The following is a 24,568-nucleotide window of genomic DNA, read 5'->3' as shown; positions in this document are numbered from 1 at the left end:
CAATCAAATCGAAGTACAATTCAATCTACTGAAGTAAATATATCGGGGTTCGGATACCCTGTAAATTTAATATGAGAGGGTGAGACCGCAGTATCGTGGCGGGAGTCTACCAGAGAGGTTGGACGCTTCGCGGTTTAATCCCCTTACAACAAAGAGAATTTACAATAACTTTTCTATAATCAATAGCATTTTCATTAAACCTCATCTGAGATAAATTAATTGAAGAAGCGAGGTCAGTGAACTCCGATATAACCTGTAATTGGATTATTAGATTACCGCGTTTTGTACACCTGAAGGGTGCTTATGTATGTATTGTACTTGTATATTTTAATGAGATACTGCGTAATTTAACAGATTACCAATATTAAAACGATACGATACATCTTTATGCGACGGATGTATATGTAGATATCTTTTTTATATATTTTAGAGTAAATATGAATTTAAAATTGAGTAAATGGTATTGCAACAAAAAAGTGCGTAAAGAGCTTTTTATTACTTAATTTTTTTTATGGTATACCTATTAAAATGGTAATTTTTTTAGCAACAAAAGCTTTTTGAGACAAAGAAATGAAGGGCGAGCTACTAGAAAACCTATAAAAAATTCAACTTTAAAGTTAAAATTAAATTGATTAAGTTAAGAGAAAGCTATTTTCTACTTCCTGCTGGCGCTTCAAGCATTTAATTAAAAACTTATGTAGCGCAACGGTGCGAGCTTAGAAATAAAGTTATGAAAATTCAGTAAGCGTAGTTAGCAAATATATGTTTTTTTCGTAATGTATTATCAAGTCCACTAGTAACACGATGTTCATGATTTTAATATAAACAAGTAATTTAATTACAAACGCATAAAATATTTATAACCGCAGATTTTTACCCCATTATTATTTTTAATTATTTCATGACATGAATTTTTATATATAATTCCTATTACAATTGTTAGTAATTATAGGTAAATGTTAGTTGTAAAATGTTAGTCACCTAGGGATATGGACCCCTCTTGGGTAAAGGTTTCCTCCAACCAACCCAGCCTTTCCAGACGATTATATCTTTGCCATCAGCCCTTTTTGGCCCACTCTTCTAATCCCTTCCATTGTGATCTTTAATATCCACCACACACATACGTGACCAGCCCATAGGCATTCATTTCAGAGCTTGTGATGGAACATTGTTTTGTGAACATTGTGAACATTTTTACTTCGTGTACCTTTAAATTTAGTATATTTATTTCCATAGCTCTGTGTTGATCTAATCTTCAACCTAACCGTTACTGAGAACACTCAAGTTTGGCAATATGTTTGAGGGCAGTATGTTTGTACTATTGTCCATATGGCCACGTAAATAATAAATATTATCTTAATAGAAATTAAAATTATCATAATATATTTCTAGTAAGATATATATTAACCAAGTAATAGTTAATATATAATTTAAACAAAATGCATCTTCTGGCATTCGTGACTTTGGTGTTTTGTGGTATAATTATGTCCGAGTTGTGTGAGCGATCTCCACCACACGCGCAGCCGGCTGACTCCCACTACAAGATGGCAGTCGCTGGTGACCCCGACTTATTTCTTCCTGGAGAACTTTATTCAGGTAATAAAAAAAATTCTTACTAAATCTGTGAGATAAAACTGAAACTGATTTCTTTGAATCAACTAGGATCAGGAACATTAGTACATGAAAAATGTATTGTTAACTGGGTAGATTCACATAATTGTTGAGCGCCATAGGCATACAAATTATTTTAGGCTAATAACGGACAATGGTTTAAAGGTTTTTGAAAATAATATTAAGAATAAAAGTTTCTCAAAAATTCTAATGAACAATACGAATATTGATGTCAACAAATAAATATAGAATTTGCTAGAATATTTAAACAAAAATCTATTTCTTTTAGCTGTAAAGTTCTGTGATTGGGCTACACCAGGTTACGTTAGTAGAAAAATAATTATTATCTATATTAGTAAAGTCTATTTCTACCGACCAGGCGTTTATAAACTATGTCAGAAAATATTTATCAAAGTTTGTAATATACCAAAGACAAATTATTTAAGTAATAAAATAAAAATAAAAATTTTTTATCAGGAAACTGGTAAAACTTCATTTAATGCAGCGATCGCAAATGCTGAGGAATGCTTTTTCTCTGAAATTCCTGCAAGAATCACTAGTAAACTGACCATCCATCTACGCAATTCGCGATTTCACTTTTAACGTCTAGCACAAATAAAAATAGTAGTACATTTGATTTTCATAAAATTAGCACGGATTCTATATAAAGGCATTTAAATAGTTAAATAAGAAGAAAACAGAAGATCTATGGAGCATGCCAGTAGCTGTAGTAGTAACAATAATTAGAAATATTTCTCCTTATGGGGGTTTTCCCATTCTTATGAAATATAGTAAAATTATTCCTTTATTAAGGTCTAGTGACAAATCGGACCCCACGAATTTCCGCCCTATATCAATTTAACCAACTTTAAGTAAAATATTTGAAAAAAATATTCATAATCAATTACTTTCACATTTTAGATTAAATAAACTATTTCATGAGAGACAATTCGGTTTAACTAAAGGTAGACGTAGTACAGATGCCTGGTAAAATAAACATAACGCTATCTTCTGTTTTCGTTACCACCTAGATATTATAAAAAGTTTTAAAGTAACGATACTGCACTTACTGAATTCCTATTTTTCAAGTGACGCTCAAGTATTTTTTTATTGTATTTTCAGTATCGCTTCAAGGCGTAGACAGCGGACAAGGCCCGGCCCCTTTCATAGGCTTCATAATTTGGGCGGAATTAGATCATAATTTAAATACTAGTTCCAATACTACCAATGTCACTGTGAGTGGATCACCTGGGACCTTCCAGGCGTATGATGCCCAGACTAAGCCTCACGAATTGTGCAAGCCGGCAGTGGATAACGCTACCTCTCATCCAAAGACAGAAATTCAGGTTAAACATTAGTTTAACGCTTAAAGAGTTACGCTATCGCAATTACAATGTTACTAATATGTTGATAGTAAGTTTAAATAATTAATGACAAGCTTTTAACACTTTCAATGCGTTCATTTCACACAACATTCATTTTTAAAACGGCACGCAAAATACGAAAAATATTGAAGCGATCACTAAAGAAGCTTTATGTGAGTAAAGCAATAAAGATATAGAAGGTGAAAATTATAATATTTAGAAAATAAAGTTCGTATTGTTTTAAGCTAATACTAGTCTTATGTAAAGTAGGTATTTAAGAAGAAATTTTTTCATTCATAATATTGTTTTTGTTTAAGGAAAATATATAGTATGTTTTTAGTTTAGTTTTTGTTGATAAACTTGACTGATTGGTTGATACTCTTTTTAGGAGTATACCCCATCACTAGCATAACATCTGTTATATGCGGTACTATTTTCCCATAAGATCAGCAATTTTGAAAAATGTCCATTACTTCTGGAATGTTCAATAGAACGGGCGAATAGGGCGACAGTAGCTAAATAGACTTAGCTCAAAAAAAATTTAAATGCGATGAGTATGCATGATCTGATACGGACTGAATAGAGAACTTGTTCTAGCGCCAACGCATTGAAGGTGTTTAACACAAAGAAACATTCTAGATGGAACATTGCCGATATAGATTAAGCATAGAATTACGCGGAGTATATTGTCTTGAGTTGTGTATGAAAATAGATGGTAAATTCGGATTTATAACACATTTCTTAGGTGATATGGAACGCCCCGTCAAGTACACCTGAGAGCTGTGTACGTTTGTGCGCGCGCGCTTTTCATCTTGATTCCACTACGGTATCAATTCTCGCACGCAAATTGTGTCCTGCGCCTGCCATTCCTACTGCGCCTGATCGACAACCGCCTATTGTGGAGCCTTGTTGCGCTTGTGATGAGGCTAAATATGAGGTAATTTCAGAAATATTAAGTGTTTTAGCGTTTAAACCAAAATAACATAAAAAATCGTTTTGGTAGCCTAATTAATGGCAATTAAATTAACACAGGTAACATTCGAGGGTCTGTGGTCTCGGAACACTCACCCTAGAGAATTCCCTCCAGAATCAGCGCGGGCGCATTTCAGCGACGTTATAGGTGCCTCGCATACGGCCCAATTTAGAGTTTGGCAAGAGGGAAGAGTGGCTACAGCTGGATTAAGAAAGTTAGCTGATGATGGTACAACCACTACCCTTGAAAAGGAGTTGAAATCAGAGGTAATATTTTATAGATTCGAGCACGTAACGCATTAAGAAAGAAAAAAGTGTAAACCATATTTGAAGTGGGGCATGGGCTATCAAGTATTTAAGTTATAATTACTTCTTAGTTAGTTTTCCAACTGTTTAAGTTACTTAAAAAATAGAGCGTACATAATCGTCAAATATGTACTATAACTTGTATTTTAACATTTGATATCTTTGGTGTTGCGATGGATAATCCTCACTCCAAAATAATTTTTCAGAGCGATCATATACGGACAATTATCAAGGCCCGCGGCATTTCATGGCAACAAGTGGCCGGTTCTGGTATTCCCACCACCTTTGCAGTATTCAGGGTGGATGCGAAACATCATCTAGTATCTTTGGCCTCGAAACTGGCGCCATCTCCGGATTGGATTCTTGGTATTTCCGCATTGGAGTTATGCAACTTGAACTGTACTTGGAGAAGATCGGCTGTCTTACCACTTTATCCTTATGATACTGGAACTGATAGTGGTATAAGTTACATGGTATGTAAAGTTTATATATCCATATAGATTAAACTTTCTATTCCTATTGGTTTGTGCAAAATCTCTTGAAACAAAAACTTAAAAATTGTCATGCTGTAAATATAGAAAAAGAGATTCTAATAATCCTCGGAGCAGTGAAGGTGGTCGGTCCGAGAAGCTTGCGAAGTGCCTAGGAGCCGCCTGTGCTTCTGGAAGGAACTAGGGTGGCTTAGTTACACAGGAGTTTACGCAAACTTTTCCGTTATATAGCGTAAAAAGACAGTTTTCTTGACTTTATAGTCCCGTCGCAACCCGACTGTGCCGCCAGCTCCAGTTCGCGCTCTGAGACCCGAGTGGCCTAAAGATTCTCGCTCGCCATTTTTTACCTCCTCGGGAGAAATGAGGCCTTTTGCTCGACTCAGGCTTAATCGACTGCGCTTGTATGAAAAGAGCTGCGAATCTTCAGGTATTCATTTAATTTACATGAATTATTCGTCGATTGGTTGTTAATCTTGTCGTTGAAGTGTTGGGCACTTGAACGGGTTTCAACTCTCCTCTCTCTCGGATAATCCAGCTTTATTGAAAACGGGAGTTGATCATTGTTCCATTATTTCTCTATATTAGTTAACTTCTGACATGATAATGACCGACATAAATTCTATTAGAGAAATAGTTAGATGTAGTGATTTTATCGTTCGAACTGTCATCTAAAACACGAACAAATACTGATCCTAAAGTTTATAAATATTTATCCAGATCCTGGCAACCAGCAAACCATTGATGCATCAATACGTACCGGTGGCGGGTCATGTGCGACCCTATCTTGGGGCTCTTGGGGTCCGTGTAGCGTGACATGTGGCGAGGGGCGTGCAGCTCGTCAGAGGGACTACATGTGGCCTGCTCGGGCCAAGGCAGACGCCTGTAGAACTCCACTCACTGATTACCAACCTTGTCGTGGACCTAGGTTACATTGCCGGTAAATGATTATATTGCTTTACCCACATAGTGCGCTATATAACTTGAAGATGGATATATATTTATTATATTTATTTATTTGGTTACGGTTCAATTCGTTTAATAAAGATTTTAACTACTGTTGTTGGACACCTTATTATGGTTACATAACCATTTTAGCAAATAAGGTTAGTTTTATATTACTTATTAGTCTTAAGTTAGGCTAGATCGTAATGTTAAATGTTGTCTTCGTGCCGAGACAATTTATATAAAAAAATATAATTTACCTTTTTAGAGTGCAGTCAGAATACGAGCCAGATCCAGCCGAATCCAGTGGACCGTGTGCAGTGTCCTCTTGGTCCGAGTGGTCCCCCTGTGAAGGGTGTGGAGTTAGAGCCAGAACCAGGCACTATTTAGTCTCGCGTGCCTACAAACGCTGCCATGTTGGTTTCAAGGCCCGAACGGTCCTCAGCCAGGCTATGCCTTGTGAAGCTGGACCGTGCTTTAAGTAAGAAATTAATTATACGTGTAACGTAGTAACCTTCAGAAGTAGTCGATTCCTATCAGGGTTTATCGAAAACATTGGCCGGCTTTTAAATAAAGTTTATCACTATATATTATAAAGCTGTGTGTTATGCGATATATATAAAAAACGACTTAAAGTTTTTGATGCGGTTTCCAGGAGGATAGAGGATTTTCCTAGAAACATTAAGTTTTATAAAGTAAATTTTTTAAGCGAACGAAAGATACATTGATATATTGTTATGATTTGAATTCCAGAGCACCGAGCGCTTTTGCAAATTCCACAAACTTCGATTGGTTCTATATTGTAAGTATTATATATCTACTAAATTGTAAACAGAGAGGGACAATGTTAATCTCTTGTTATTAAAATAAAGAATGACTTGCTATAGTAACGGACTGATTGAAAAAACATATAGGTAACCAAGTTCACTTATGAACGTTAACAGAAAAGATGTTAAATTGATTCTAAATTTACTACCAGCTCGTAAGTCAACGTCGTAGAGCGGGCAAGAAGAACTGGCAGAAGTATGTAAAAACTTAAAACAGATAGTTCGGTCAATCATCAAGTCAACATCTATTTGTGAATATATGCAATTATGTTGGACAATTTTTTTCCTTACTGGAGTATATAAATATTTATAGGACAATCCTCGCGGCGAATGCGGGGTGACAAGTTGGGGTTCATGGTCCCCTTGTTCCGCAAAGTGCGGCCGCGGTCGTCGTATTCGTACACGTCTTTATATCTCGAAGGACCCGCGCGTACAAGGCCTGCTCACGAAGAGACTGCTCGCCGATTGGAATAAACTGTTTGCTCATTTTCAGAATTTGGTAAAGTTTACTCATATTGGTGTTTTTAAGGAGTTTTTGATCAGTAATAGTTGCATCTTGCATTGTAAATAATTAATGTTTCATGTTTCGTTCAAGGCACAAAGTTTTATAAAGTTTTGATAGTAACGTCCACATTTTGACTTTCTATGTTTTTGCATATCTTATATTTATTATTCCAAAACTCACATATTATTTTGCTACTGGACACTATCCAGTATGTATGTATAGGTGGAAGTTCAACAATTTCAGGCGGTACCATCGGAAAATGTGACGAGTGAAAACCCGAACGTGGACCTTTTGGTACAAGAGCACCTGGATCGCTGTCAGGACATTCTGACTCAGCAGGAGGCACTTTGTGATGGAGAAGACCCTTCATGCGACGCTGATGTTCCTCAGGGTACATATAAGATTGTATATTCTTTTTTTTACTTTTAACTTGCAAACTTCATTCATCGCTTTATCTCCTCTCGATAATAAATAAATAAAATTATGGATATAGAAAAATATATTGTATTTGGCAACATATTTAAATTAATGTTAACCTCTTCCTTGTTTTACTATAAAATTAAATTTAAATGTAATTTAATACTAGATACAAAAAGCGTACTTTCAATTGATTTTAAAAATCATTTGGGGATTGAAGAAATTAATAAACTCGTTTTACGACATTCAAGTCGAACGCATTGGAAAAGATAAAATAGCGCCTAAAAATAAAATAAAATATGTTTATTATGGAACATAACCTACAAATGTCACTTATTCCACGTCATTAGTAGATACGTTTACTAGAATAGAACATACGCACAATGTTAATACTCGGAACAAACGCAGGCTGCATTTCCCCCGCACTGACAGGGACTGTCTAAAGTAAGAAATTCTTTTTTGGGAAAAGGAATACTCTTCTTAAATAAAATCCCAGACGCTCTTTTATCTCTGTCTTTTAATAAATTTAAGAAATGTATTAAAGAAAAGTGTGTAAAAAGGCTTACTACAAAGTGAACGATTATCTAGTTGATAAAAGGGCCTGGTCTAAGGTCTAATTAATTTGCGATATTTGTTTTAAAATACATCCATCCCTATTCATCAGCAAAAAAAACAGAGGATGTAGGCCGAGAGAAAAAGCCGGCGTAAAAAGCTCTCGGTACTCTTTTAAAATATGAAAGTATCAAACAACCTAAATCAAGCTATTATTATTTTATTGGAACTATAACATCATTCGCGTCATTACACATCGCGAATCATAAAATCTAATAACATGAATATGGATTGAATGGTCGATGTGAGCGGACATATAAATTTAAATTTACTCTTGGGAAAATAATAAAAAACAAAATAATCAGTTGCCTGGTATCTGAATCTGTTTGATGATCATTTGGCAAGCGTCTAATAGGAAATTAGGTGATCAGCCTTCTGAACCTCCTTGACCATATGAGTGAATGTTAAATGCGCACATAGCAAGAAAGTCCATTGGTACACAGCCGGGAATCGAACCAATACTGCACCTCTGCTCGTTTCTTATAATTTTTCTCATTATTCTCAGAGGTATGCACACTGCCTATGTCTGTGGGTCCGTGCCGTTTGTACGAAGAGAGATGGTTCTACGACAACTCTACTGGAGTTTGCGAGCCGTTTGGATTTACAGGGTGTGGTGGGAATGCAAACAACTTCCGAGACAAGCAGACTTGCGATCGAGCGTGTGCTGGGAAAAATATATCTGCAGGTAAGGAATATATTAGGTATTATATTATATATATAATGGATTCTCCTTTTCTTCAGGCATTTATTAATATATGTATGAAATAAACTCTAATAATCCTGACAATACTTATTTTTAACGGACTGAAAAAAATTGAAGGAGGCGGTTATGAATTCAACGTTATAATTTTTTTCTATTCTTTGTGATATATATTGTGTATATAGGATAGCATTCTATTAGATCTACAACTGAAAATCAGCTGACAAAATAAGTTTAATCATTTTTTTATTTTTTTTTACGCCGAAATGCTCAAACATCTTTATATTACGGTTATATAATAATCATTTATAGCCAGTGTATATTCGTAACTGACAACACTTAACTAACTCACTCTTAACACTATAAACCCTAAATAGTTACTATATTTGGTATTGGCCAGTTTTTCCAGTCGCAGAGGCGAGCACCAAAAAGCTAAAAGCGACGCCTCCTGCTATTGATAATGAAGTCTTGTCAAACGATTCTCCGCGAGTTGGTGAGTTAATATTGACAAATAAATAATTCGCAACTTTTCCAAGATCTATGACAACTGCATTTAACAGAACATTTAGCAGCTTATCCTTGCTGAACTCTTTCGCGGGTCAGTCTGTGTGGATTAGATAATTAATTTCACAGGCGCTTTTTGTTTATTGTATAAAAAAAAACCAATACATTTATATCGTAGGCATTTTTGTGTTATGTATCAAATTACTTCTATTTATTTATTTAACTTTTAGAACAATTTTAATATCTGTATTTTTAAAAAGTCTCCTGTTCCTTGCCTGCTGTTGTACTGTGTTGTTTTTTTACTATTGTAATATACAATTAATTAATAAGGGTATATTAGTATATTTACTTGTATAAATTAATGTTGTAATGTGTCTGTGTGTACACACTAAACGCACGATTTGCTAAATTATTAACATATCAAATATAAAGGTTTCAGTCTCAGTTTTGTATATTTTCCGGAGATACTTTATTGGATTGCCAGTAACAATAAGTGCTGAGTGGAAGGCATGAAGCACGTGATTACTATCAATGACAAACCCAGAAATAAAATATAAAAGTTACTTTTTGAAATATATCAATTTATGAGTTTTAAAAATGTTCGATTCGTTTGAGTATTATTTTTATATTTGTGTTTACCGGTGGTAACGGCGGTCCGAAGATGTGAGTTGCGAGATGGAACCGTGGCTTGGTTGGTCCGAGTGCCTCGGGGACTGTGAATATGCTATCAAACTCAACTATAGACTTGTACGAGTAAGTAGTAGTACTAATAGCTGCATCACACGCTTTGAAAAGGGGTTTCATAGAGCAGATTGGAGTTTGGGCCTCATTTAGGCTGAACATTTTAGATATTTGTATCGTAAAAGAATAAGATTTCGGAGGTTTTGCGGCAGGTAGATGGTTAGAATAAATGAGTAAACATTAAAGTGTTAAACAGGATATGTGGCTACGGGCAGAAACGGGTTAGATAGTTTTAACTTTAAACTACAAATAAACGTACTAAAATGAACTAATGAATAATGATCGGCTGGCGATCTTAAATTGGGATTAATTTATAATTTAAATATTTGGCAGTTTATTAATGATCTAGATCTACATTTTAACATTGTTATGTAGTTTATTTATAACTTTCATATAAAGCTTTATAGGCCTTCCTCGATAAAAAAAATTAAAATACTACAACCTATTTTAGGTTTGGACTACAGATTTTGTGTATTTGTTTCTTGAAAATTTGTTAATCTGGTAGGCAAGTAGGTGCTCAGCCTCCTGACACACGCCGTCGACTTTTTGGTTGCAATCCACAGAAAGTAATGTTCTAAACCAAATCAGTAGTTCCTGACGAATCAAACTCATATTATATGAGCCAAAAACATTAGAGCCAGAACTATAACTGCAATTTAAAATATTTTTAGTACCTAGACATATTGAATGTGTGTTATGTTTATTAAGCGTGTATCTTTGTTTCAGCATTTTGCATCTGGCATCGGAAAGCCGTGCCAAAAAGTATTAAAGAGTCGTATTTGTAGACCGAGACATTGTAGAGCCTCGAATAGCACGTTGACCCACACCTACGGTGAAGACGAATAGTTCTATTTTAATCTCTTGTATTGATACTAAGCGAAAGCTGCGTTAATGTTTTATTATATTTAATGAAATAAAGGGTTTGAGAAAGCTGATCTGTGTGTTAATCACTCTATTCAAATATATAAAAAAAACCAGAGTTTCTTAGAGTGTTCTTATGGTAAAACTCCAGTTGAGACTCCCGTATGTCTAAATTGTTGTCTCGACTTTGAATTACCCTTACATAATGCGTTCTTGAAGAAACCTTATGATACTATTCATCACAGGAACTCTAATTTGCAATTATATAGATAACTATGTAAATAAGCAATAATGCTTATTTTTCTATAAAAGACGGTAGGTACAATACTTTTAATAGCTATTTAAGTTACTGTTCTTTAACGGAAATAACGCGCCTTGATTACATTATTATACAAATTGAATTGCTTTTCAACAATCCCTATCAAAACGTGATGTTGCATACCTCCCATGGACATTAAACAAGATTTGACAAAACACAATAAAAACAAGATTTGACATTAAAAAATAGTGTTTATTAATTTGTACATTACGTGTTAAAATATTAACTTATCACTTGTTCCTAATTCTAGCGATATTATAATATCTATAATAATACTCTTAGGAACATCACAGTTACATCGCCAGACATTTCATTATGATAACATGACTTACGTACTAATTGAACAACGCACAAAATGCAACAGATTGGTGCTTATTGTGATGTACAGTAACTAGAATAAACCAATTTGCGTATCCACAAATTTATATTTTTCAATAAAAAATCTGTAATAACAATTGCAAAGGGCAATTACGGCTGGTATGTCAGATTTTGGATCCAAACGCATTTCCAGACTTCTAAAAGTCTAGGAGTGAAAAATTAATGATTAGTAAGCCTATTGAAATATGTATTAAATTAAATATTTAATTTGATATCTTTCAATAAAATTTTTGAGACTTGTACATCGCAATTAGCACAAATAAATAACATTCTTAACAATATTACTTAAAACGGGCAAGCTTAAACAAATTCACGTGGGGTTCAACAATACTCTGGATACAAATATTGCAAACGGCGTGACCCAACACAGAGTACAATAATCGATCGTATGGATCACCAGAGCGTGATCTAATATCATTGCCATAAATTTAAATTATGATAGCTGTAGAAGCAAAGAAGCCTGTAGCAGAATATTATTGTTAAAAAGTAATATTTAAAAAGGGTTCAATATACTGTACCACTATCGCAATACACGTTTTTAGTCTTATATTTTTAAATTTTAGAGCCTCGCTAGCAAAAAACTGCTTCTCAAAAGATTCGAGAAGCTCTAAAAAATTTATACATTTTACTCCATACTTTTCTTACTTTTAATATAGTTTTTTGGCCGTTCGTCACCATTCGTTTGACGCGGTATATAAAGAAGGTCTTTGTTAACAAGTTCACTTTATTTTTTTTGCTTTACTATAAATTAGCCTTTCAACTAGTTATAGTCGCGTTAATCTGTGATGATTCGTGTTGATCAAAAGACTATTAGACAAAAATAATTTTCCAATTCAAAGATCAGCGTAAGATTTTATAAAGTATATTCAACGAAGTGTTCGGGAACTTCGGGTGAGCTTTTAAAGTTCATCGACTTTTGCACTAACGGTTAAAATGAATGTGACCTCTGAGAATAAAAGGCATTGTAAGATAACAATAATCCATTTGATGCAACAATCGCTTCTTTGTCATACGATTGTTCATTAATTTTTATCAGTTTATCGTTTATTGTATTGTAAGGTCTTTTACTCCATTAGATTTGAGGATGACTATTGCTGACGACGTCGTAGACGTAGATGACGTTATTATCGTACCTACCGAGCAGCTTTTCAATTAATAGGAAAAGCTTGATGTTATAGTCTTTAACACCCAGTCCTCTTAATAAAGCTCAAATTATTGTTAACTTCATCCGCTCAAAACGCACGCGTTTTTAGTGAACACTCACTGAGAGAACTCTCAGTTTAAATTTAATAATTTCAAAATGTCTAGACGTAGTTGCTTCGGTTATGGTGAAGAAAGGGAGCATACATCTCCGATTCAAATATCTTCGGACTCAAAACCGTAAACAAAAAAAGAAGGGCCCGACCAAAAGCAGCAGACGAGGTGTTTGAGAGACCAGAATACGATTTTATTGTATTTTATAGTGTGTGTTAAATATAAAAATGTATTATTATTAGGAGTTTTAACAGAAATTCAAGTAGTGTAAATGTTAAACAATATTATTATCAGCTAAAAATATTCACCTACCTAAAGTGTATAGCCTAGCTTTTAAATCGGTTTACTAAAAACCTTGGACCTGTATTTTCCACTTCTAATTTTGAATAAATAAATGTATGTTCAGTTCATCGCAGTGGATAGTTGTAGGACGCGATTGAATTTACAAATAATAGTATTATCAACTATATTATCCTTAAATTTATACAGTGTTAATATTTTTCTGTATCACGAATGCTAAACTTGAATATCTTGTAGGTTACGGCGAAACAACTGGAGCGTAAAAGTTAGTATTAATAGAAAATGTCACTTTCCAACTGGTAGGAAAGTCGTCTTTGGCTTTACTTAATCTACCTATAAACTAAATTACGGAACACACAAGTTAACTCTATTTTACACAATATTTTGTGTATTTCAAAGATTAGATCCTAACTTGGTAACACAATATTGATATATCATTGGCACTATAAGATAACCTGCATCTATCTTTAAAGATAATTTCATATCGAAGATATATTATACAAAATGTATTTCTTCATATATACTATGTATATATTCGTAGCGACCGCGGTGTATAATGTATGTGGTGGACAAGACTGGAAACAGGACGAAACAGGTTACGAAGGCTGATCTTCCTTTAACAGGGAATAATGAAACATAGCCCGTACTGGATCCCGTCTCAGTGTCATTGTTCTGTTCGTGATTTATCATATATCGTGTAATATCAATCAATCCTATTTTGTGAATTTCAAAACGAAAGGCTTACATTTTGTAAAACATAAATCGGGGTTAATAATAAAATAACGTAAGTCAAACCTTAATTACGAATATCTCGTTTGAGACAATGTAAATCTAAAATGTTTCCTATAATTAAAACAAATAACGGTATCAAATTTAAGAATTTAGACAACTCAGAGTCAAAAATGTTGTAAAATAGTGTTCAGCCAAGATTGTGACTTAACTATTGTAGTAAATAGTGCTATATTCGTGTGATTGTAGGCTTTGGCGGCGCCGCACAACAGCGCGGCGCTGTACACTCCTTGGCACACGGACAGGAACAGGAAGCATTTGCTAAATCTATTAAAAGTTTCTTTTCTTCACCCGAATCTGGAAATATAATACAAATAATGCAAACACAATTCCTTGCTTAAGTTAGCACGTTTTTTAAATAAACAGTTTACTCATTGACGTCTTGTTTGTGTTTTATCAATAAAAAAATAATGTAATGTCAATTGCCAAGGAATATAAATTAGTAAAAAATCAAGCTGACAAGTTAACCTATATTATATAAATTAAACTAATATAATATAAACAAGTTTTCTCAGTTCTATAGTTTCAGTAGTCCAACCAAATGTACGGTATATTTGGTTTGATTTGTATTCAGGCTGGGGTTTGTGGTTATCTTGTAATAAAGGTTGAACTGTGTAAAGGGCTGATTAATTTACAAATGATAAATCAGTTAGTGTCAGTGACTAATCAGTTTTTTAAATTATGTCACTTACGTCTTACATGAATATTAATAGGTGAATTTACGTTATAGATATATATTATATACAGATAGTTTCCCGAAGATCTTTCGAGTTTTACGGTATTCTTCTTAACATTTACGTAACACTAAGTATGACAAATCTTCTAGAATCATTTGAGATTTACTTTTAAGAAAGTAGAAAAGCCAAAGTAGTAGTAAGTAATCTTAATTATTTTATTCGTTGAGCGAGGAAAGCAGTAAATACATTTTTTATTTGAATTCACGATTTCGATGTAAGATCATCCAGGTTGAATCGCTAGTACAAGCTTTGCCCACTTCAAAGTAATGTGACCTATTTTGTCTTCTTTTACATTTCCCAAGCACCTATTGATAATACATTTGTACGATAAACGAGGGCAAGGTTTCGATATAGCGCTTGATATGTTTCAAGTGATACATTTCATAAAGGATTATTGGGATTAGAGTATTTTACTCAAAATACAAAAATGTGTATATTAGGAAAATAAAATATGTATAAAAACCTGTGATTGTAGCAAGACTGAACTCTGGCTGTAATGTAACCAAGTTTATTCCATGACGTTTGAATACATCGCTCACTTGATTCGAGCTTTTCAGAAAATCCTGGAAATAAAACAATGCTCACTACAAAATTGCAATTAATCTAAATAACAGGCCTCAGCACCACTCAATGAAACAGAAAAAAGATAGCAGAGAACCTCTGATTATTTGCAACGAAGTCTTAAATAATTCAAACATATTGACAGCATTTGAAAAATTGTTGTGTACAATTTTATGCTTATATTTATTAAAGAATGTATATTTTTATTTCCGTCTCATTTCATCACAGGGTAAACTCAATTCGACAGGAGACGAATCAATGCTTCAATTAAAAGAATACATTACACTCACATCTTCCGAGTTATAACAGATATGTGCAGTAGCGACCAATCTATCCCGATGCAGCTGCCAGACATGCAGCTCGTGTATGGCGAGGACTCCCGGCACCTGCAATGCAGCACTTCGCAAGTCGCAGGCACCGAGCCCTTCTGGTACAGTTTGGAGTAGAACCAGCCCGGCTGATCTCACTGTATAGCATTGCAATATCAAACATATAATTTCTTAACATTTCGGTGACACGTGTTTTTATGACGGACTTGTGGTTGATGAAAAGACTCATGTTTTCTTATCGGGCTAGTCTAGGCTAGCGTCATCCAAATGTTATCATTAAAAGAAGAAAAATAGGTTAATTCTATTTTTGGGTAAAATGTGATGAGACATAGTTAATTGGTTGTCTGAGGTCAACGCTATAGTGTACAATAAATTTCCTATTAAGATATTTTTATGTATGTAATAATTGTTTAAACCTGTTTTGGCTCCATTATTATAATTTGAATACGAAAAAACTATTATACGAAAATACTATTATAGATATAGTTGGTTCAATAGATATGTTGGTATTAGTTAATAGAGCGCTTGATTAATTCTAGAAAATTATTTAAGACGTTGATTATCCTGACTTCTATAGTTGTTATACTGGTACTAGTATTGGCGAAATAGAAAATATCGTCGATGCGAGACATTATTTATGAATTAATTTGATAAACAAATTGTAATCGTTACAAAATAATTGAAGCGACAACTAGATTTGAAATAGACCGCGACGATTAATGAGGCTGAGATTTTTTGCGTTTTCTAAGCTTCAAAAGATTATAAAGCACGATAAGGCATGGTAATGAGATGATAAATTGATAAACACGCAAGAGAAAATTATTAATACAAATGGAGGTGAATGAACTTAAATTAATGAAACCGGCATAAAATACATGTATGACGTGATGCATGTATGGCTTTTTAATGCTGGAAGATGTTAATAATACTTCTGACAACCTTCGTCTTTGCTGACCACGATAGTTAAAAAACCGTAGAAACATTGGGTTGTAAACAATTTTATTTGCAAGTATAGTATTCGCGTAAACCAAGATGTTGTGATAAAAATATTTAGTTACGAAATTGTTGAAACATCTCTCAATTGTGTTTACTATTACGCGCTACAACTATAAATGTTCTAAAATTGTTTTATACAAATTTAGAACGGGCCGCTTCTGTTACTTAGTGACGGAGAACCTAGGTTAGATTTTAGGCGAAATAATATTTTTTCTGTTCGGTCAAAAAATAAACAAAAAGCACTACTGGGGGTGATTGCAAAAGCAAATTCTTTATTACATTTTCTTTGATATGCCACTGTTAAACAACTGAGCGTTTTAAGGCAGTTTTTGCCGCGCACCACCACTATGACGAACCAGCTGCCCACAAGTATTTCCCACCAATTGGATGTATGGTCTTGTTGCTGCTAGTACGTAAAAAGCTGATAAGTGACATTAAAACTGACAGGTCTTAAACTGTTATCTGTATCTCATTAATAAATACTTACAGAATGGATAATTAATTGTGACAAGAAGCATAGCAGCACACGCGGAAAGAGCGGGGTCAGCCACACCCGCCACACTAGGCTCCCATTCCAATGTTAAGCCCGCAGCCATCACACACAAGCTACCTTTACGAAATCATATAAAAGTCAATATATTTCGTGAACAATAGTTAAGTATATGGGAAACCTCAAACTATCCTACATTTACGGTATGATTGAATCAGCAAAATCCACGCGTCTTAAAAGATTAAGAAAGATTTTGTTCATTTACGCTCATCATAACTGATTTTTCACGAATTTTTATATATAGATTAAGCCGATCCCCAGGAATATGAAACAAAAGTCGCTTGACTGTTTTTTTTAATTTGTCGAATGTTGTTAACCACAGGGCCCAGTTTTGTGTACTTTTATAATTAAACAGTATACTTATTGGCTGAATAACTCCGATGATAGATACATACTTGTAATATCACTCGGTGCATGCGCAAGTACAGGCTCCCTTGATCCCGATTTGAGAACCACTCCCCCACTCTCTGTCACACTGAGTCTTCTACTGTAACTTAGTTCTCGTCCTGTCAATAATTGAGATTATTAAGAATTACGTGTTTTTCTTTATTTATTGACGAAAAATAAATAACATCTTGATATTAAATAGGTACAATGACGTTCAAAAATTGCAAATATTCAATTAAGTCAAATCTAAACTAATATTTAAAAGAAAAGTAAATATTATAAGTATGTTAGTATGTCACAAATAGAATTTCACTTGTTAGTAGTTATTATGTCATTTCATTTCTTTGCGGTGGGTAAGCTCACTTCAAATGGAAAGCGGTACTGCTTTTTTACCAACTTAAACAAAGGCCTTTTACATTTCTTTACATTATTTTAAGCAGACTTTATTTATATGGAACAAACTCACAACTCAAGGTCGTATTGTGTAATATTTTTTTAATAATATATGTTACTGTATTATTAGTAAAGTAGCTAACCCGCGAGGAGAAGATAGTTGATGGCATTCAGCAGTAGACCTATCACACCACTTCCCAAAATGACCCTGGGATATCTTGGAGGCTGAACATGAGACGAATGCACGCCCAGCTGCAGCGCGTTCACTACTAAGGCAAGGGAAAACGACGCGAAGAGAACGTGCACCGAAAGTCTTCCGAGGACTTCGATTCTGGCCCAACCGAATGTGTTCCGGAGACGGCCTTCACGTCCAGTTCCTTCGTCAGCTCGTTCATACTATAAAAATATGTTTAAAGTTAACTATGATATTTTTGAAGTCTGATCCCATATGTTTCTGTTGCTGAGTGAGTAATACAAATTTGAAACGTTGAACTACATATTTACATATATTTACACATAAATATGACTTTTATTATTATCGTGGTTAAATATTTATCGCACATGGTAACGCGGAGGATTAGGGACGTCTGAATTCCGTGAAACAATATTTGATTCGGGATTAAATAGGGAAAAAACCTTGCTTAAAATGATTAATGAAACAGACCAAAACTATTGTGCTATCCTCTTTAGTAAAGGAGTACAGCCCCTACATCCTCGCATGCTTATTATTAAAATAAAGTTCGCTCTAAGTAACGCCATTAGAAAATGCCTACATTCAAACGATCAGGTAATATAGGCCTAACCTTGGTAAAATCTATAAAAACTAATTATTTACTTACATATTCTTTATAATTGTAAAGATTAAAAAAATAACCTTCGTGTAGCAATTTTATACAATAAAATATTCGGATTGTTCAGAAACTACAATTTTACAGTTTGATAACAACTGAAGCATTACCGTGCAGTTATATTTTCAAATATATGAAACGAAAATACAAAACATCCAGTGCAGCCTATTAAATTGGGTGAAATTTCCCAATTTAGCTTACAGAATATTTCGGTTATTTTAATTGCTGCCTTGATATGATACCATATATGTTATAATAATATGGTCGTAATATAGTAGCTTAATAGGCACGCGATCAAGATGGGGCCGAGAAGCTAGTCAGAAGGGGGGGGGGGTCAAATGCTGTAAAGGCTTTGCATCTCCCATCGGGCCCGGGCCACAACTACTCCAGAAATATCCTCATGATATTTATGAACGAGTTGGAGCCCGCTGGCTGGTGAGACCCGCGTAACCTTTGGTGCAAATTTCTGGCAGAATTTTTTCAGCTTGTTTTTGTTATATTTAGAAGTCGTTTATCTTTATAAATTACTAGCTGTTGTTGTTGTTGATTCGTTCTTAGCTGACGCTTGTAAGTGTAAATTCTGACAAATATTTTATACGTCAAGCGGTCTTGAACATTTCGTTATTAACACTCATTCTACGCTTACCTTAAAAGCTAATAGAGTTGTGATAAGACCGATAAGTCGACATAAGGAATGGCAGGCGTCCACAAGTAATGTTGGTGAATGTGCGACGTGAGCTGCAAATAAACGCCCACTGAAGCCAGTCACAGCCAACAAGAGCGCCAGCAGAGAACGAGGAGGTGGCAACCATTGGAGATATTCCTTCATTGCCATTGTGGCCTCCTATTAGATCAGCTGGAAAAAGTTTAGTTTTAAGAGAGTGTATATGTGAGGTGATCGGATTCTGTCAATAATAAAACATAGGCAAGAATATTAACGATTTTAAGGAATGTTGTCGATAATTTTAAAAGTTCTGTTTCAAACGCTGTTTCTCAAAGATGACTGACGACTTGAAAATTTTTGGGGTGACACAGAGAATATTCTGATTTAAATCTTAGATCACAATATATTTGTCTTAGAACAGGGAAAATGGGAAATAATAGTACTTTTGTACTCAATAAATGATTAAATTATCTTTTTTTAAATAAAATTTTGTTACCCCAGGGTTATTGTTAGGTATTAGGGTTACGGGTGCTACTTGTGGTGAGTGGTCGTATTTGAATTCGTGTATGCGGTGATGTTAGTTATTTTTGACTATGTATTTGCGTGTAGTTCCCACGAGAATGTAAGTGCCTGCTCTTATTTCACCATGCCTCCTGCTGATAGAGGACAAATCTTTGTTTTTAATTTATTTTATTATTATTATTAACTGTTAATTTTAATAAGTCATGTGGAACATGGTGTAATGGTTACAGTTAGTTACAATCATTGTGTAAAATAAAAAAACTTGGCGATTAAAAAGAGTGGCGGAGAGTTTTTACCAGTTCTTCTGTTCTGTTTACACTCTTCATTTGAGAACTGGCAGTAAATGTAAAACTAGAGGCGTTTATTAAGTATTTCATTTTTAACGTTCATAAGTGTACATTAAATAAATATATGATTTTCACTTTGACTTTATACGCATAAGAAAAACATACAATACGTCTTTATCATTGACCATATTACTATATTGCCATTTCTGTCACAAGACGTTCTTCAGCATATGAGAAACTGTTAAATACGTACATGGAAAGAAAACTCCTTTACTTCGAACTCATGACTTCAAATTTGAGAAGCAAATACTTAGGATAATACAACTATAATACATAAATATTCATAAAAGAATCCATTGTTATATGTAAATAAGTGTTTTCTTAAATGTTCGTCATTCGTTATACAACATTTGTTATGTGTCACACGTAATAGGGAACATTGCCGAATTCGTCCTTATACGGTGTCCTTACGACTCTAGAATTTATTTATTGCATAACTACCAACATCTATTTTGACACACATTGACATAGATTATATTTAAAAAGGTTAATCGGGTCAGACGGAAATCGAAATTATAATAATGGCCGTGTGTACGTTGAGTTTTTCCCCAAAAATTGAAAAAGAAATTATTTATGATTAAATAAATTTATATATCATTTGTTAACAAAAGTATACCTTAATCTAACTACTCGTATATTAACTAGTATATATATTCATATATAGTAGTATATATACCTACTAGTTAAAATATAGATTACGGAACTGATATATAGATTTGTAGACTCTCACCAAGTCTTAGGTGTCTCGAGCGATTCTCATCTCTTAGCTTTCAAAAAGTGGCGTGTGCCAGAAGACCGATCATGTGGACAACAGACACAGAAATTTGAGGCCTTGGACTCAACCAAGGGTTTTGGCGCCACATGTCCAGTAATGAAGCTTTACGGTCGTCTCTTGTCTGATTTCTTAACTAACATTTTTACTTAGCACATATTCATTTATAAGGTACATATACAAGCGATATTGGTTTACGAAGGAAGTATTCAAGTTCATAATAGACAATCTCCGGCAATTGAAAGCAGACGTAAAACCAGTATGAACATACAATGTCAACGTCTACTTTATTTAAACCAAAACGCAAACCTTGTTAAACAAATTTGCAATTCTATCATTTTTTTTATTTAAAAATATTATGTACGTTTTATTTTTGTTTAAAATAGTTTCATGGTCTGTTAAGTGTCAAACAGTTCGTAATCGTAAAGTAACGATAACATAGTGTTTAAAATTCGTTTAACAAGTGTTTATTTATCATAAGATATTATCGCCAACATTATGTTATTCGAAATAATTCACACGATCTTTAGCGCGTAACAATTTTGACTTGTGAATGAATCCCTGCTTAAATCCATTATGTAAACATATTCCCAAATCTATTTGACTAACACCTGGGTATCCGGGTATCCGATTCACGTCTGTCTGTTTCACGTAATAGAATTTGTACGGTGAATCTATTTGAGATAAAACACTATGATAATGTTGATTAATTTTTAGGAAATGTTGTACGTTATATTTATCTATTACGATAGCAGTTAAGACTGAATAAAGAGAACTTGCAGACTGTTAACGACGTTGATATCTAACCGGTCTACCGCAACGGAAGTGGTTAACAACGAAATATTATTCCGAATATAACCAATATTATTATCTAATAACAAATATTTGTTGTAAATAAACGACCATTACTTTATCTGTTATCAGTGTTACCATATAACATATATATGCATTTAAGCATAAATTATATTAACTTTTTTTGGAACAGCACAAACAAGCAGGCGTCTCACGATATTAATGAGTGACTTCGCCCATGATCACTTATGTCACACTGCCAAAAAACTCTCATTTCATGATGTACTATAAGTGGAGTTGTATCGCAATTGCTTTGATAGGCAAAAAACATTATTCGTTCAGTACGTTCTAGTTGTGTAACGACGAACAACGCGGAAATAAAAAAAAGTTAGTACTAGAGTAAATTTATTTTCTTATTGTATGCATTGCTACTATAAGCTGGTGCTAGTGCCAGTGGATTATTTTTATTAAGAAAAGTTTTTATTATAAATAATATATGAAAAGAAATGAGTAAAATTTTATTAAATGGCCGTTTTGGTACATCTTATTTTAAAACAAGAGATTAGACTCAAATTACTTATTAGTCTTAAATCAGACTAGATAGTAATTAATTATATTGCAGTCAAGACATAATTCATTAATATTTTTTACTGTACACGACTAAAAAAAAACAAGATGCGCTGGATCATAGATATTTTTACCATAATCAGCTGACAAGCGACGTCTGTCGGCAACAAAACCTTTTTATCCATTTAATCATATATCAAACATGAATCATATTTTATTGATTTACATTTTACAGTAATTTATTAAGTGTAAATTACAATATTGTAATAATTTTATTTAAATATGCACTTTTGCGTTACCTTTTATGTAAAAATATACAATTGTTATGAATCTAGCCGGTGTTACGTTCTTATACGAATTGGTAAATGGTCAAATACAGAACAGTAACTCCAAAGGCTTCAACAATTTAGACTTAAATTAATATTTATCGTTATTGTCATGTATTTTAGAAAATATAGCTTGTAACATATATTGTAGATATAGCATTATATATGATGTGATGACCTTTAATAAATACAAACGAAAATTTGTGTTAGCATATTTTATATTAGCAAAGATATACAAGATAATATTCTCTTTTCTCGATTTAAATTATGCGAAAAAAATATTCTAAATAAATTTAATTAATATGGTAATTATCAGATATAAAGTGTAAATATCAAACGAAACGAAAACGCTGTTGTTTGTTCAACTCCTTTCTAATTAAGTTAAGTTTAAGATATTATTTGCTGATTATGCACTAATCATTTACATTTGTTATAGATTATGTTTTAATTTAATTACTATGTTTTTCTAATTAATAAATAGTAACTTAAGGTCGAGATGAAATATGATAGTGATACATTCGCAACATGGAAGAACCATTCTTCCGCAGTGAAAAGAAAAGAAAGTTCTAATATAATACCACCTACGGAGAGTGAAATTAAAACCGAATTGTCAGAAACGGTTGGTTGCGCACGCGCTGATACATCGACACGAGCTAGATTTTGTTTTTAGATGAAATATAAATAAACAATTCGCGAGTCAACGACCTTTGTAAAACTGCACATATTTTGAAATCCACTCACCTTGTCAACGGTTAATTGATACAAACACTATATACTCATAGCACAGTTTACTAAACACAGGTCGTACATATCAATGTTTATAATTCGTATGGGACGGCGCGTTAACTCGCTGCGCCGGCGTCGATCACGGTACTGACGGTCTGCGCACGGGCAATTCTTATCGAGCCTCTCGTTACGATAAGCGTTAAGTTTGCCAATTGAGGTGCAATAATGTTTACACGTATCTAGTGTTAAATAGGTTAAAGACCTTTACATAGAGTTAATAATAATTTACTTCACTTTTCCCACTTCTTCTTTCTCCTTCTACTATATTACGAATAATACTTATATTTAAAATTCACAACACGCGATTGAGATGTCTAGTTGTCGTTATCCGTTACGTTAGATAAAAATAAACCGGCCGTGAAAACACGCGTGAGTCGTGCTATTTCCCTTCAGTTAAAAATATATATATATTTGATTAGCCCATATGACTCGTTTTTTATTACAATTAGTGTGTTCATAATAACTAATTTTGTTCATAAGAAATTTAGACTTATTTAAAATACATTTCTAGGTGCCTTTGTCCCATTTAGGGTTTATGGGACATCATTGATTAAAATCTTCTACAATATACGTAATACCTATTAGTATTGTAAGTAGATAATATTAATAAATAATTTTTGAATAAACGGGTAACGTGTAGAACGCAATGTTTTGAACAGTAATTAAACACATCGAAATCACAAACCCTCTTAAACATTAACAATAAGAATGTTTGATGCGCAAAAAGTTATCAACTGACCTAGTTATTATATCTAGTCAAGGTTTAAAAAAATTCAATGACAATAAACAGCTAGATGTACGTAGGTCGGAAAGTTAATAAAATTCCAATAGACGGCTAGCCTCTTCCAGCTTCACGTCTGGAAATATGTATTTCAAAGTAGGTACTTTGGATTTCGTTAATAGTGAAATCCAAAATATTGGTGATTTTTTTTAAATCGATCCAGTTATTTTACAGTTTATTTGTTATAGAAGCACAATTTATATCAAAGCTATCATTAAAAACAGCCTTTTGGTTTCACTCCGGGTGTATGGATTTTATTCTATGTGATTGAAACCCAAAATTCTACAATTTTGATCACGTACAGAAGGCACCTATGA

At 33.6% G+C, this 24,568-nt stretch overlaps 2 protein-coding genes across 3 annotated transcripts; one reads left to right on the top strand and one right to left on the bottom strand.

Annotated features, from left to right (window-relative positions):
* The first annotated feature begins 106 nt into the window (after positions 1-106).
* On the top strand, positions 107-10,917 carry LOC123715779 (spondin-1-like). 2 transcript variants are annotated; one of them, XM_045671074.1, is made up of 16 exons: positions 107-232; positions 1,393-1,596; positions 2,734-2,957; positions 3,721-3,912; positions 4,008-4,214; positions 4,460-4,726; positions 5,006-5,171; positions 5,462-5,681; positions 5,955-6,167; positions 6,440-6,488; positions 6,827-7,012; positions 7,262-7,409; positions 8,553-8,732; positions 9,148-9,240; positions 9,913-10,004; positions 10,719-10,917. In XM_045671074.1, exons 2-16 carry the CDS (start codon positions 1,440-1,442, stop codon positions 10,836-10,838), a joined length of 2,514 nt encoding a protein of 837 aa, XP_045527030.1. In that variant the 5' UTR covers positions 107-232; positions 1,393-1,439; the 3' UTR covers positions 10,839-10,917. The 2 variants fall into 2 exon arrangements, with proteins under 2 accessions (XP_045527030.1, XP_045527029.1); XM_045671073.1 differs by having other exon boundaries at positions 164-232; positions 1,237-1,596.
* A 449-nt stretch (positions 10,918-11,366) lies between these two features.
* On the bottom strand, positions 11,367-23,575 carry LOC123715394 (zinc transporter 1). The gene is made up of 8 exons (XM_045670385.1): positions 23,426-23,575; positions 19,341-19,550; positions 17,990-18,242; positions 17,462-17,572; positions 17,004-17,126; positions 15,482-15,657; positions 15,094-15,193; positions 11,367-14,190 (listed from the first exon to the last, which is right to left on the bottom strand). Exons 2-8 carry the CDS (start codon positions 19,527-19,529, stop codon positions 14,063-14,065), a joined length of 1,080 nt encoding a protein of 359 aa, XP_045526341.1. The 5' UTR covers positions 19,530-19,550; positions 23,426-23,575; the 3' UTR covers positions 11,367-14,062.
* Between the last annotated feature and the right edge of the window lie 993 nt (positions 23,576-24,568).

Source organism: Pieris brassicae, chromosome 10 (genome assembly GCF_905147105.1).
Source record: "Pieris brassicae chromosome 10, ilPieBrab1.1, whole genome shotgun sequence".
Taxonomy (NCBI): Eukaryota; Metazoa; Arthropoda; class Insecta; order Lepidoptera; family Pieridae; genus Pieris; species Pieris brassicae.
Note: the sequence above shows the minus strand (reverse complement) of the source record. Positions and strands in the feature narration are given on the sequence as shown.

Bases quoted from the DNA above. Each gene is read 5' to 3' on its own strand.
- LOC123715394 (XM_045670385.1), bottom strand. From the start codon at position 19,529: ATGGCAATGAAGGAATATCTCCAATGGTTGCCACCTCCTCGTTCTCTG. The intron at 17,127-17,461 runs GTATGTATCTAT...GATTTCGTAAAG, and splicing joins TGCACCGAGTGATATTACAA to GTAGCTTGTGTGTGATGGCT. The intron at 14,191-15,093 runs GTTTTTATACAT...TTATATTTCCAG, and splicing joins CAGTCTTGCTACAATCACAG to ATTCGGGTGAAGAAAAGAAA.
- LOC123715779 (XM_045671074.1), top strand. From the start codon at position 1,440: ATGCATCTTCTGGCATTCGTGACTTTGGTGTTTTGTGGTATAATTATG. The intron at 7,013-7,261 runs GTAAAGTTTACT...CAACAATTTCAG, and splicing joins TTGCTCATTTTCAGAATTTG to GCGGTACCATCGGAAAATGT. The intron at 9,241-9,912 runs GTGAGTTAATAT...GGCGGTCCGAAG, and splicing joins AAACGATTCTCCGCGAGTTG to ATGTGAGTTGCGAGATGGAA.